The following is a 14726-nucleotide window of genomic DNA, read 5'->3' as shown; positions in this document are numbered from 1 at the left end:
CATCCAAGGAGAAGTTCTTCCTATTCAAATACATTGGAAGACCACCCGATGTGCTCGGAGTCACATTCCATAATGCTAATATGTCTGCGCCCATGGGTGTCACGTGTCCAGAAAATTTCCGCGTGAATATTTTCCTATTAATCTTGACTGTACAAGTAGCTACAAGTAGTCTCCCATGTCAAATGTTATGTCTGGAGTCTGTGGTCTGGAGTAGGACCACTCTCTGGGTGGGTCTGTTTATACTAGACAAGTTTATACTAGACAAGTAATCTCCCATGTGACTCGTTATGTCTGGAGTGGGACATGGGAGTGGTACATGGTTTTGACTCCACTCTAGACAGAGTGGTACTAGGCAGTAAAATCACCAAGTATGGTACAAGAGTTATTACCGTCTACTTGGTTGAAAAAGGAGGCGAGACATGATCCAGGTAACAAAATGTAATGCTTACATATCAAAGCATATTTTGTTGCACACCTACATTTCTCAGCTTTCTCTGTAATTATCTTTTTTGATTATTATTGATTAGATGGACTATGGGACCAGCAGTTTTTAACGCGTATTACAGTCGTACCAGTAATAAAATCGGTAAGATTCTTTCTCTTATCTATTATCGTAATGATCTATTGTGGAAATAAAAATCGTTATTTTAACTGTTCAGTTTTAACAAAACAAGAGCACCGTCAATAACACATATGGTTGCAATAACATCAATTGCAACTATCTTTATAGAAGACTGTAATTAGCTTAGCTATTATAAATATAACTTTTCTGGTAAAATTGCTTCTTCCGGTGGTTGTTTTCTCCCTTTAGTGTTCCCAGCTGGAATTCTACGACCACCTTTCTACCACAAAGATTCTCCATGGTAAGTTGAAAACTTGAGAGATATGTTATCATCACAAACCCACATGTGACCTTTAATCAGTGTAAAAATTGGCAGACTTCACATGCGGTTAGATACAGTTGTAAGCATCCAATCATTTCCTTATTGTCTTGCGGAAACCCGCAACAGAGATCCACAACGGGCTGGGGAAATGGGAGAGAAATATTAAGGTTGTGAGAACATAATTTTGCAGTCAATTTGAAAACCTCGAACATTTGTGGATTTACCATTATTTGACCTTTAAGTGTAAGTTCAGGTAATTTTTCAGCATGGTTGGCAAAGGTCAAAAAATAGATTTTGCTTATACCTTGGGGGGTTGAAGTACTTTGGTAGCCTGTTACAGTGACGAGCATTGTTCGTCCATTGTTTTTTGCTTGTTGCCATGGTAACAGCCAATTCTTTGTTTTATGCAGTTTTTAGTCAATTTCAGGGTTAAAAAAGTGAAATTTAACCTATTTTGGCTGGCTAATTGCAGCAATACATGACACATTTTTGCAAAACCAAATATTACATGAATATAGACCTATCTCCATATGTTGCGAAGAAAGTTTGCAATTTTTTTTAAATATCATCTTTATGTCTTTTTTGGACCTGGCAACACTGCAAGTTTTCACATAGTGAAAATGTGATATTTTACCCCATCTTTGCATCGAAAAAAATCTATATGCCGGAGCACTCTGGATATTAATATTATAGCAGGTGGTGAAGGTGACCTGGCCCCACTCATATCTGATGAAAACAGCTTGGGCACTTGTATACATTGGGAGCAGTGTTGCCATAAAATGATGCATTTTGGCAAATTTAACAAAATGGGATTTTCACAAAATATGATATGAATTGTTACACAAAAGCAGGTTTCTTAAGATTGATTATATCTTTCCATATCCTTATGATGAAGGTATCTTAGTTCGACTCATTTCTAATGAGAAAAAGCTTGTTATATTGTACAAATAATATTTGTGGCAGGAGGGACGATTTTCGTTTTTCGTCTCGGACCGGACCCCTTAATCACCTTCCAAATAAAGAAAATACCACGTGTATACTGAATATCTTTGAATATACCGTCACTCTCCTATGTTTTTCATAGCAAATGAAATATATTGAAGGTACAAGGTGTCCCATAAAAAGGTTACACATAGAAAATGAACCGCATTTTGTGATGGCTCAACATAACAATCTCATTTGTGACTGGACGCGGCGAATCAGCCGTAAAGTCGGCCCCGGTCAATTTTGTTTTATTTCGTGTTTAGAAAATATATACCATAAGCTTTAAAATGGTATATCATTTGACTTCAAACGATATCCAAAAGCGGGGTTATGATTTGTTGAACTCTGTTTCTTCGACAAAATTGTATTTTTATCGGTTCTACATGTGTCCCTTTTTCTACATTTCTGGTAATAAATATCCAACAGTCATAATTGGCGGTCATTTCAAATCATCCCCAAGTCAACGAGGTTCAGAAATATCCTCTCATTGTTCATTGTTGATTATACATACCTAGACAAAATACAATGCCTTGTTATCTACCACTTGAACAGGATTTAGCCAAAGCAAACAAAGACAAGAACTATTCTATAGAAATAGGTAGAAGCTTATTATCCTCTTCAGCAGTAGTATTATTGATTGATTTAAACAGCGTTTGATAAGATACTTGTCGCAACGAATTGATACACCTATGAATACGACCTTCACATACATTTTACACTTTAACTCAAAATACAATTTGCCGAGTTTACGGCTGATTCGCCGCGTCCACTCACATTTTGTCAGATATTATTTATTCAACTCTGTATCTTAAAGACAACTTAACTTATGAGCGCAAGATTACAGGGATATCAATAGTGGCTAACCATCAAAATATCGCACAACGAAAGTTGAAAACATGCACAGATTTGTTTTCACATTTTCTTCTTTATTACTTTTTATTTTAATTTTATTTTTCATGGTTCAATTTATTGCACAAAAGATAGAAATTGAAAAAATAAATATTGCACACTGAAAATAAATCAGTTTTAAAACTTCTAGACTCTTTGATGGTAACACCTAAAGGAAGATGATCATTAGAGAAGAACACGTTTTTGTTGACTGTGTTTCCGTTGAATCTCCGGTCATCAACATAGTCTTTTGCATTTAGGCTGTTGAGTTGAAATTACTGCTGTTTTATATGCTCTAAGAATATTGTACATTTCTGACTGAACTCTTGAATTGAAATTTAATGAATAAAACACTGAATGCATCAGTCATGCTATGGCTGGGCCTACTCAAATGCCCCATCAAAGGCACGGTGGCTGTGACGGTGGTTATGAGCCTCGTGTTGTACATGTATTATGTCATGTAAACAGCTTGCTCAGGAATGCGTGGAATGCGGGCTAAATACACAAGTTGTGAACTTGACTTTCACAGGGGTACTAGTAGAGAATACATAAATTATGTCATGAAAGGGGAATTTATATTTGTTAACATTAAATTAGATTATTTTCAAAAATCTACATGTAACCTTTTTTTGGGACACCCGGTATTTCGTTTATACCGAAAGTGACCCCTTAATGACCTTTGTTTCTCAAATAAAACATACCACATATACAATTGGTAAACAAAATTTGTGACCATCACTCTCCTATGTTTTTCTCAACTTATAAAAATGTTTGAAGGTATTTGGTTTTACACCGAAAGTAATACCTTAATTACCGTTGATCTCAAATCTATGTATGATTTACGGACGCTGGGTAATATCAATGTAAGTGTGTGTGGGGGGGGGGGGTCTGCAAGTGGCGTTACTGTCCAACGTTATTTTTGGGAGAAGTATCATTTTAAGGTGAAATCGCGTTTTAACTCCTATTACCCCTATGTGACCTCTGACCCCACGAGCCTCATATGACATGTAGGGATATGGTCAGTGATGGTTTTAACCAAGTTATGTCAAAATCAGTGTCAGCATGTGCAAATGTGAGAGCTAGAGCAAATGTTATTGTCAAAAGAAGAAGTAGAAGAAAAAGAAGAAAAGAAGAAGAAGAAGAAGAAGAGAGATGATGATGATGATGATGATGATGATGATGATGATGATGATGATGATGATGATGATGATGATGATGATGATGATGATGATGATGAAAGAAGAAGAAAGAACTAGACAAAGCTGTGGTCTAGGGCCTAAGATCACGAACATAGCCGAGGTGTGACCCTTTAATGACCTTTGACCTCATAATCTATGAACCCTCCATAGACATTGGCTAATGTCAATGCATGTGTGCACGTAGTATCACTCTGTTATGTTATTTGTGGCAGAAGAGGTACTTTTACCATTTGTTTCTGTTATTTTTTAAAGCAGGAGTAAACCGGAGTTCCTGGAGAAAAGCCTGCTAGAGCGAGCATGTAATCGGAATAAACCAAGTGCACATACCGTCCTTGGGCACGACCGGGGCTTGAACCCGGGGTCTCAGTGGTGCAAGGCGAGTAAACAACCGCCTCGCCAACTCGCTCTCCTTAATAGCAATGCACATGTGCAAGTTAGGCTAATATCTGTGTAAGCATGTGAGTGCTAGAGCAAATGTTAAGGTCGAGAGAAGAAAGAAAAAGAAGGAAGACAAAGATCCTGTAAGAAAAAAACACAGCCGTGTATTAGCCAAATTTTGCTTGATAATATCTCTTTTTGAGTTATTCCACGTTGTTTCTCGTTTTGAATTAGGTACCTGAATTATGGTGGTATCGGGGTGGTCATTGGGCACGAGATAACACACGGTTTTGACGATCAAGGTAAAATTCATGATAACATATTAAATATGATAAAATATTTCGTGATGGTCAATATGTTTTCTAAGTCAAACTATCTAGGTCCTATGCAGAGTACAGGAATGATTGAACACGAAATTACACACGGCTTTGATGCGAGAGGTAGGCAAAATCTACAGTAAGCCAAAAATTAAGGTACCAGTTATGTTCACCTCCTGTATATCTTAAACAAAGACATATATGTCATAATTGGAACCTGCAGCCAATAGCTGCATCTTTTAGCCGGAATTTAAGACCTCATTCGTTGAAATTGTTCAAGAAATAAAGACACGGCGATCCCAAAAGCCAAGGAAGATACCAATGTAAAAGTTGCAGTTTCCTTCATTGCATGCCCTGTTGATTTGTACACAGAGCGTTCGTGAACAAGAGAACTAGCGCCGCGCTTCCATTGATTAGCACGTTAAAACTAGCGTCGTGCTTTCACTGATTAGAACACAAAAGTGCAACTTTTGATTTCGTTTGTTCATTATGTTTTAGATATCCGTTTCTTTAATTCTCTACCAATTTCAAAAGGTCTTAAATCAGAGCTAAAGAGTACAGGTAGTGGCTGCTGGTTTTTTGATACAATTGTCTTTATTAAGGACATACAGGGGTGAACACAACGGGTACTTTAATTTTTTGGCTTACTGTATATAAGACGTATTCACCGTACGGGCGGATGATGAGAGACTAGAGAGCTTGCGGAATGAAGTTACTGGAACTTTAACGGCAACTTCAAAAATATCGATTCGATTTCTTGCTCAACTTCACTTCAACGCGAACGTCAGATTGGTTTCTGTACCAACAGCGTCTTGTTGTTTAAACTAGGGAAGTGTATCAATGGGTGATCAAAAGAAGGGTATGTAAAAGCGACTGCATCAAATTTCTCCCTTTTGTTTGCTGAAGTGGTTTGTTGGTAACACTTATTAGTTTGAATAAACATGGATTACATCTCTTGGCGATGACCAATGCAATGGGAATTAGGCCTATGTTATGAGCTATACGTTAATATTATACTTCTAAACATGTTTCAATTAAATATTCTTGTGATATGCCTATATTATTGTCCCGGATTATTATAATAAAAGCTCAATTATTATTCCAGTAAACGTCAGCTTTGTCAATTTTATATTTCCATCAGGACACAAGCCCATTTTATCTGTTTGCTCTCCCTTCATAAGTTGCAAACCATATGCACCGTTTTTGTATTTTTTTTAAATATAAACAATGTTATTAACAAACTGTTCATCTTATTTCCACGTCAGGATGCATCCATTGCTTAGGACGTAACTACGACACGGTTGTTTGATGTGATTATTTATTAATTTTTTTAACAAAACATTATTATAATGTTCAATTCTAGACCTGAATAATACCAACAGCTATTACACTAATAAACTATATATGCGCATACATTTTGTAGCAATTTTTAACATAGATTTTCGTTTTTATATCAAATTATTCACCTTTTTCTGCTTTTTTATGGTAATTTTAATTCTATAAACTGTATATTCATGTACAAATTGAGGGCGCTATTTACAAATATTTTAAATTTAAATTAGCCAAATAATATGAGTTACACCTTACATTTCATGATAAAAAGTTTTTTGAAAATTTCCTTGTCATTTGTTAGCCTGTTTGCTGATGTTTTAATATCATCTTACAAGTGTCTACCCCTTGTAAAGATGCAAACAAGATTTTAGCTAAATAGCGCCATCATTGTTCAACTTTTCTTTAAAATGACTCAGTTTTACATAGCATCAAACAACCGTGACGAATTGCCCATAAACGTTGTTGAAATCTGGCAAATTTCACTAACATTTGTGTGTTCCCTTCTCATATAAAACATGTTTCGTTTTATGTTGAAGTCCCAAGGCAGCAGCTTAAAAAGGACAATAATATTTATCCTGAGCAGGCAGTTGGACATCAACATCTTGAAAACATTTTATGGGCATTATCCAAAGCTACAATTATGATCTTACTAAACTTTTGTCTTCGGATTTCAACCGTTTCCGATGTACCAAATATGTATTCATTTTAAGCAACCATTTTCATCAAATAAGTTTATTTTGTAGCCTAGATTTAAAGGTATAATCATGTCGTCACTGGGCGGGAAAAACCTCATATGTACTATGTAGGGCCAAAAGTAAATATGTGGTGTTTCCTGCATGTAATTTTTTGCCCTTGAACATGGATGAAGCAACCTCTTAAATATAAAGTCTACGCCTACAAGACTTCCATTTTTAAGGGCCAAAAGTACATAATGAGTTTTTTTCCCGCCCAGTGACGATGTGTAATTTCAGATGTGATGATGGAGAAAGAATTTTTTGAATGACCCTCGTATGACCAAAATGGATTGTAACCGCAAAGTTTCCGATTCTGCACGGGGTGAATTAATATAGTACCAATCAAAGTCTCAATTATCTAGTCCAACATTAGGCAAGTGCCGGGCTTTAATCTCAAGAACTTTAGAGGGATTACCTTCTACAAGAATGTAACAACTGTATCATTACTAAAGAACATCATGCAACGAACACAACGTCCCACAATGACAATTTCTTTGTGTATCGATGGGCGCATTGTGTTAACTCTTATCTAAACACTCTTTCAACAGGTCGGCAATATGATAAAGACGGTAATCTTAAACAATGGTGGAGTGATGAGTCAATTACGAGCTTCAAGGAACGTGCACAGTGTGTCATAGACCAATATGGACAATATATAATGCCTGAAAATAATAAAACAGTAAGACAATCATATATTATTCTTGTTATTAAAGACTGCATGGTCGAAAACAAACAAAAACTTTACCTTAAATTGAATCAGTCACTTGACCACGTCCTTGTTCTATATATGAAATGTTATTTATTCGGTAGAAAGAAGTTAATGTCTCACGTATCCATCTTGTGTGTTTACTCGAGTCCTTTTTCAGGAGGAGAATCAGTCCACCCTAAAAGCTTTTAGGAACCGTGCGACGCTACTACATTTTTAACAGTAAAGATCCTTTTTTTGTTTGTTTTGTTTTGTTTTACATTGAAGACGGTTTATACTTGAATATAATTGGCTCCTACCAGCCGCTGATGGCGCTTAGTGTAGCCTGGCTACACAATCGTCCTCGTTTTCAGTTTTCCGTTTCGCTAATTGCGGTCTGATTTGGAGTTAATCGAGCCAAAAACTATTCGTATTGTCATATAAGCACGGATACCGATTTGTATACATTGTATATAATCTACATGCTTAAACTTCATAATATTTGTGTGTGATGTTTATTGACACGTGTTTTTTTCTTCTTTCTTTCTTTAAGCTTAATGGAATCAAGACACAAAGCGAGAACATCGCAGACAACGGAGGTCTGAAGGAATCATTTAAGGTTCGAATCTACACACTTGACATTTAGTATGGAATATTTCTTCACGAAGTGCCAAGACTAATCTAAAAGGAGTCTGCATAGCATAAACCTCACGGGTTATATTTTTATTGGGGCGGGTCGGGAGATGGTGTCAAATACTTTTTGATAGAAAATGTGCTTTCCATGAGTCTTTATTATGGTGCTCATAATGTAATGAACTAGCCTAAAATGGCAGATTTAAGGAGACTGAATTTGAGTTTTGTGGTGGTAAAATTTCCGAATTTCAGAACATTGTTATGATTAAATTGTTAAAATTTGAGGTATATGTACTGAACCTAAATACCAATAAGTATTGATCAGAACTGAAATGCACTTGTAATGTACCAGTTTTGAATGTGGGAGGCGCTTTTGAAAACATGGCTCTTCAAAGTGGTACGTACTCAGAAAATGTGAATGTCCCCCCCCCCTACCAAGGCCAAGTGTTATAAACTTACTTTATATTAATATACAGCGTGAGTTCATTGGACAACCAAGAATCCGCGCAGTTGATTTTGTACCGTAAGTTTATAACATTTGACCCAGTGTGGGACATTCAAACTTTCCGATTTCTTACCACTTTTAAGAGTCATATTTTAAGCTCCTCCCATTTTCAAAAAAATTAGTACATTACAAGTGCATTCAGCTGTGTCAAATGCCAATTGCTGACAACGTTCTCACTCTTCTCACTCTTCTCTTTTGCAGGCATACATGGAAAACGAGTACGCCAATATAAAGCTACCCGGATTTGAGGAATACACTCCTGAACAACTTTTTTATCTTAATTTTGCACAGGTAATTTTGGAATGGGTGGGGTATAAAATCTCAAACCTAACGCCTTATGAAGTGAATTATGGCTTTTGGATACCCCCCCAAAATTGCTTCATTTTAAAAATTCAACACATGACATCAGAAATAGCAATAAAATAAAGGTCTCCAGGGGGTCTTCTTAAACATTTGTAAGGTGTGTGGTCCCATTCTGTATCTAATTATGGATTTTGGTACACGTATTGGTCCATAAGGAACAAACTTAGACATTTTTCTGAATTGTGTGTGATTCATAAGGTATGGAGTTCGCGTATGGGGCAGGGGTGTCGTTTTATGTGTTTGTCTGCGCTGTAATAATATATATACAGTGCACAACTTATAAGTTCCCCCTAATGCTTTTTAAAATAAATCGAAAATTATTTAACGAAATGTAAAATTGTAAAAAGTTATGAGTAACCTTATTTGTTTTACAAATCTGGGCCAATTTGTAGTGTCACACATCATTGCGTTTGGCTACAATGGTTCATTATGTAAAAAAAGAGGGAGTTTTAAAAGTTGCACCTGAGTCCATAGGAGTCAATTGTCAAACAATACAGTATGTTAGGCCTGTCCATGTGTTTGTAATGGAAATAAAACTTAAAAGTCTAGATGTTTAGTACTAGGGATGTGTCCTCCAGCACCGTTGATAAGTGTATTGCAACGTCGCCGCATGCGGTTTATTAAATTCCGGACCCGTTGCTGGTCCATGTTCCATACATGTTGGATTGCTCGGGTTAGCTCTTGCAGTGTTGTGTTTTCATTTTTAATATGGTCCCAACTGAAATTTTCGAATTGCATTAGGTGCAACTCCCATACGACAATTTCTTTCACCGGTACATTTTCATCCAGCAGACCTATTGCTCTACCGCGAAGAATTTCGGGCAAACGCGGCATTATTAATACTATACTCTCTTGAACTATTTCCAAGGTTTCGGGGCGCAACCATCAAGAGCGTATAGAAAGGTGTGTGTACCTAGCAAACACAAAAGTTTTTCAATTAACGCTTTAAACGGGTTATATTTCGGGTTTTGGTTTTGGTTAGAACGTTTTAATAACGTTAAAATGCCGGGTTGTATAAAGTCATGAAAACGTTTTAAAACGTTTTGTATGAAAACACACTGCAAAAACATTGTTGTTAAAATGTAATTGTCAAATATTTTTGCAAACATCTTGCTATTATCGGGTAGTAGACCTGTAAAATCTGCAATTCACGCCAAATAAACTAATAACGAGTACAACATTTGACAAACACATCTCTCACTGTGATATACTTGTTAACAGGATTGGTGCAGCGTCTACAGGCCAGAGGGTGTCGATTCGGCCATCATCACTGCTCCACATAGTCCAAAGAGATATAGGTAAGATTTACACTATTTTATGCTGCGGAATGGTCTATGGTATTAAATTTCCGTAACAATACGAAATTTATTCTTACGATAAATAACGTATTTATTTGAAATAAATTTCAAATATTTATATATACAGGGTGAAGCAGAAAAAAATACCGAGTGAATAAAATGGAAAGTAACTCGAGAACTAGACATTAGATTCAAAACATTTTATATGTAGCGCATAGCATTTTTATTGTGCATCACATACGAAAATGTTATTTGATTCAGTCGAATGGTTGCGAAGAAATTACCAATTACATAATGCGCGCATCAATGTAGTTCAAGTTTGATCAACAGGCGCTTTTTTTTCATACTCGCTCACCGCTTCCTAAAGTTTGTGTATCTCATTAAATTTAGTCCACATTATCCATTTTATAATCCGACGGAGCTATGTTATATGTTTGATATCTGCAATTGGAAGCTTTCCAACTTTAATTCTTTATGTTGTGCAAATATGTTATATTTTAAGTTTCCAAAGAACATTTGAGCCAAGAATGACAATGAACAAGTGAAAAAAAAAGTTAAAAATTTAAAAATTTAAAATTTTAAATAAAATTTTTAATAAAAAGAAAATATAGAGCTAGCATCCTAGCTAAAGAAAATAATAAAAACTAATCACTTGGCATTTATTAAACAAGCAAAACTTGAAATTTAAAACACCCTTTTTCACCATTTCTTTGCAGAGCAATGGGACCTCCCCGCAACTCATTTGATTGGCCAAAAGCTTACAACTGCCCAGATGACACCTATATGAACCCACCTGCTGATGATAAATGTGTGATATGGTAGACCCAAGTTGACATCATGGATGTTTTGAAATCTTACCTCATAATAGTACTCGTGGTCTCAATCAGAGATCAGGGCCACCAATTCTCAAGAACAGAATTACAGACATAACAAAAAAGAAATTTTTCACTTCTTAGAGTGCCCATAACTTTTAGCATAATTAACTTTAAAAAAGCAAATTGATAAAAATGTAGTGTAATGTGTTTACTTTAGTGATAAGGCATCTAGCATCTGTATAGAAAACTAGTCAACAAAATAAGTTGAGATGTTGCCAACATGCAGTGTTCCTGAAACACATTACCGTAGGCGATTTGCTTCCAATTAAAACTTGGCTTAAAAACATAAATGCAAACTGAGCTTTTTTTTAAATTATTTTCCAGAGTCAAAATTTCATTTTACAGGTTAGTATATTCATATTGAAAGTAAGACCAAAGTAGCTCAACGTACTATACACCTGATCCGTGAACTTGGTCCTTTTTAAAAGACAAATTCTTGTTTGCTTTGGAGTTCGCTCAGGTGAAAGACAAAAACTCTGACAAAACCTCTTGCCAGAGGTCTATACTTTGAATTTGTAAATAAATAAATAAATAAATAAATAAATAAATAAATAAATAAATAAATAAATAAATAAATAAATAAATAAATAAATAAATAAATAAATAAAATAAATAAATAAATAAATATACATACATACAAAGTAAATAAGTCGGTAGGCAAAGTGCTCGAAGAACAAGAAGAGCTTAAGTGAATAAATAAAAAAATAAATAAATAAATAAGTAAATAAATAAAATAAATAAATAAATAAATAAATAAATAAATAAATAAAATAAATAAATAAATATACAAAGTAAATAAGGCTGTCTTGTCGGTAGGCAAAGTGCTCGAAGAACTAAATAAATCAATAAATAAATCAATCAATCAATAAATCAGTAAATAAATAAATAAATAAATAAATAAATAAATAAATAAATACGTTAATTAATAGTAAACATTGTAATGACTCTAGGCATTTATTCATCTAAGATACTAACACACCTGAAATAGGGGGTCCCCAACTGAGTCATATGTTTATATTAAATCCTGTATAGTAAGTTTTCCCCTTGCATTGCCTCTGCATAAGAAGTACAATATAATAGTATAATATAAAGTTAATAGGACACATTAGGACAATATCATGGAAAATATTTTACATCATAATACTGAACTTTTAATCAATTCTAATTTGATTTCCGTATTTCCGTATTTCCGTGCATTTCCCATGCATATTTAGGGATCTAACCTAAGAGTAGTCAACCGCTGAAAGGCCGTTGGAAATATATTCTTTTCCTGAGTTTTTTAACAGTTACTAGTACGTTGTAATGGCTCTAGGGATTTATTCATGATTCATCTAAGAAACTAAACACGCATGAAATAGGGGTATATTCCTCCGGATCCCCAAACTGAGTCATGGGTTTATATTAAATCCTGTCCGGTTAGTTTTCCCCTTACATTTCCTCTGCGCAAGTATAATTATGAGGGCAATAAGACAAATTAGGACAAAATCGTGAAAAAATATTTTTTACATCATGATACAAAACTTTTATTAATCAACTTGAATTTGATGTAAATAACATCAAAATATGATATATTTCAAGCAGACTATAGTTGGAGACATCAAATATTTAAACAAAAAAGAACACAAGTATTTGAACGTTTGAACTTAAAAACAACTTTGGCGACATAATCCTCATTTCGTTTGATAAGGGCATATGAATGCGCGTAACAGGTTGTATTTGTAAGTACAAAGTGGATATAATAGTAGCAAATTTTCCTAAACAGTAGGCATGCATCGAGCCCAGCACGTCGTAGAAATCTAGCAAACATTGTTACTAAATGTAACATCTTTCAACATGTTCAAGAATCCCTGAACGGAATATATACAGCAAATTTGGCCTCCTTTGCTTGACGCGAGCAGGTTTTAACAGGTCGAATGCTGCACATCACTGCCGAGTGTCCGGATGTTCTTGCTGTCGACCTTTTTATGCCGATTATAGGGTAAGTTACTTATATTTATGAAGCGATGTGACGGTCTTTATATCTGTCGGTGTCTTTGTGGATGAAGGTATATGATCAAACGTAACTTGACGTTATGCTTACTTTTTTATTTTTGTTTATAATTAGATCACGTACCAAATACATGCGACATGTTAATTTAAATACGTAAGTCCAGGGTGGAAACAAGTAATAATATTGAGTGTCAGGTGTAGACCTAGAGTTTGCGTTTTTGTCCTTCGGTATAGTTCCTAATTATTCTTTTAATCACTTTTTAGGTTATTATGAAAACTTAATAAACTTGGCTTTGCTTGTAAGACAGGTTGAAATATCATTTCATTCTATATTTAGGTGAACATTTGCTGAAAATTGCTTGTTCGTAGAATTTGTAACCGAAAAACAACTTTGCCTATACTCCGTACATAGCCAGAGTTTTGCAAGGGTGCGCTCACATTATGACGTCATAGCGATATTATGTAGGAAATGTTGTAGGCCTACTTATTTTTGTATCACTGGATAGAGGAGACATAATAATATATTATAGCTAACCATTGGTAAAATATATAACGGTATATGAAGTTTATAATTGAAAATCAGGGGGTTGCCCCACCCCACCCCACCCCTTCATAGTCCTTGTTATAAAATTTGGCTCAAGCCTGGTTAATGTGTACCTAACATGTTTATTCTGTATTATTCTGTACATACATAATGACCTTGACATTTTCTTGAATCCTAATATATATCTATGTTAGGTGTTAAAACACCTAATTAATTATTTCCTCATATTTCCGACTTCTGACTATCTAGGCTCCAATGTCACGGAGATGTTAAGTTATTAATTCCTTCCTAATATTAACAAACGCAAACATAATATTTTGAATCCCTACACACGAACTAATATTTTCAAAACTACACGAAAACAACATTTCAAACTTCACTGCAACACGAAAATAACTTCAAACCCTCCCGCTCCCGTGGACAACGAATAAAAAATTCCCTTTAAAAGGGAAGTCCAGCCTCAATGCAGAAGAGGTCTTGTAATTAGTTTGGGTCACTGTGAAAGGCATTTTTAGGATCACGCTTACATCCATGTTACACGACAGTCCACCAAACGATCAATGAGAACATGCACACCGAAATAGCAAAAAACATTAATTCCTATAACTCCTGTCAACTCTTTAATTCATTACTCCAAATTGTTCTGTCTTTTCTGCTTTTTGCCCATGCTTATTATTAAAATCAAGATACACTGCAGTTGTTAGTTAATTCGCTATATAAACTCAACTTACATGCAATATTAATTCGCAATATATAGTTTAGTATAAAGTACAGTACCTAGTGGCAAGCAGATATTAAAGGACTGATCACTCACTACAATCTTCACTTTTAAACTGTATTTTTCTGAATGTGTTGATTGTTAGTCCAAAACTCCTGCAAAGCTATTAGTCTATAGGCTTACGTGATATTTTTCAAAGTTGTCATTTTTTTGGGTAGATTCTTGGCACCCATATGTTTAAACACATCTAAAAACATCACTGATTAAGAAAAAAAAATGGGTGCCAGTTTTTTCAATAACATTTAGAGCCTCCATTTTGAATTTCAAAATGGCCGCCAATTTTACAAATAAATTGCCAATTAACCACAACTGTTCATTCAAATGTCATACAATATTTATT

At 34.8% G+C, this 14726-nt stretch overlaps 2 protein-coding genes across 2 annotated transcripts in view; both read left to right on the top strand.

The window, feature by feature from the left end:
- The window catches only part of LOC140168291 (membrane metallo-endopeptidase-like 1), a 44963-nt gene extending 33760 nt beyond the window's left edge, over positions 1-11203 (top strand). Inside the window, exons 14-21 of the mRNA XM_072191645.1 lie at positions 528-586; positions 812-863; positions 4568-4635; positions 7265-7395; positions 7955-8020; positions 8741-8830; positions 10124-10200; positions 10917-11203. Coding sequence (XP_072047746.1) covers positions 528-586; positions 812-863; positions 4568-4635; positions 7265-7395; positions 7955-8020; positions 8741-8830; positions 10124-10200; positions 10917-11022 — 649 coding nt within the window. The 3' untranslated portion in view covers positions 11023-11203. The remainder of the gene's footprint in view (positions 1-527; positions 587-811; positions 864-4567; positions 4636-7264; positions 7396-7954; positions 8021-8740; positions 8831-10123; positions 10201-10916) is intronic.
- Positions 11204-12790: 1587 nt separating this feature from the next.
- LOC140168290 (membrane metallo-endopeptidase-like 1) overlaps positions 12791-14726 on the top strand; it is a 46266-nt gene continuing 44330 nt past the window's right edge. Inside the window, exon 1 of the mRNA XM_072191644.1 lies at positions 12791-13053. The gene's annotated coding sequence lies outside the window, so the exon portion shown is untranslated. The remainder of the gene's footprint in view (positions 13054-14726) is intronic.

The sequence above is a fragment of the Amphiura filiformis genome, chromosome 13 (genome assembly GCF_039555335.1).
Source record: "Amphiura filiformis chromosome 13, Afil_fr2py, whole genome shotgun sequence".
Lineage (NCBI taxonomy): Eukaryota > Metazoa > Echinodermata > Ophiuroidea > Amphilepidida > Amphiuridae > Amphiura > Amphiura filiformis.
The sequence above is the reverse complement of the archived record's forward strand: the minus strand, read 5'-3'. Positions and strand labels throughout refer to the sequence as shown.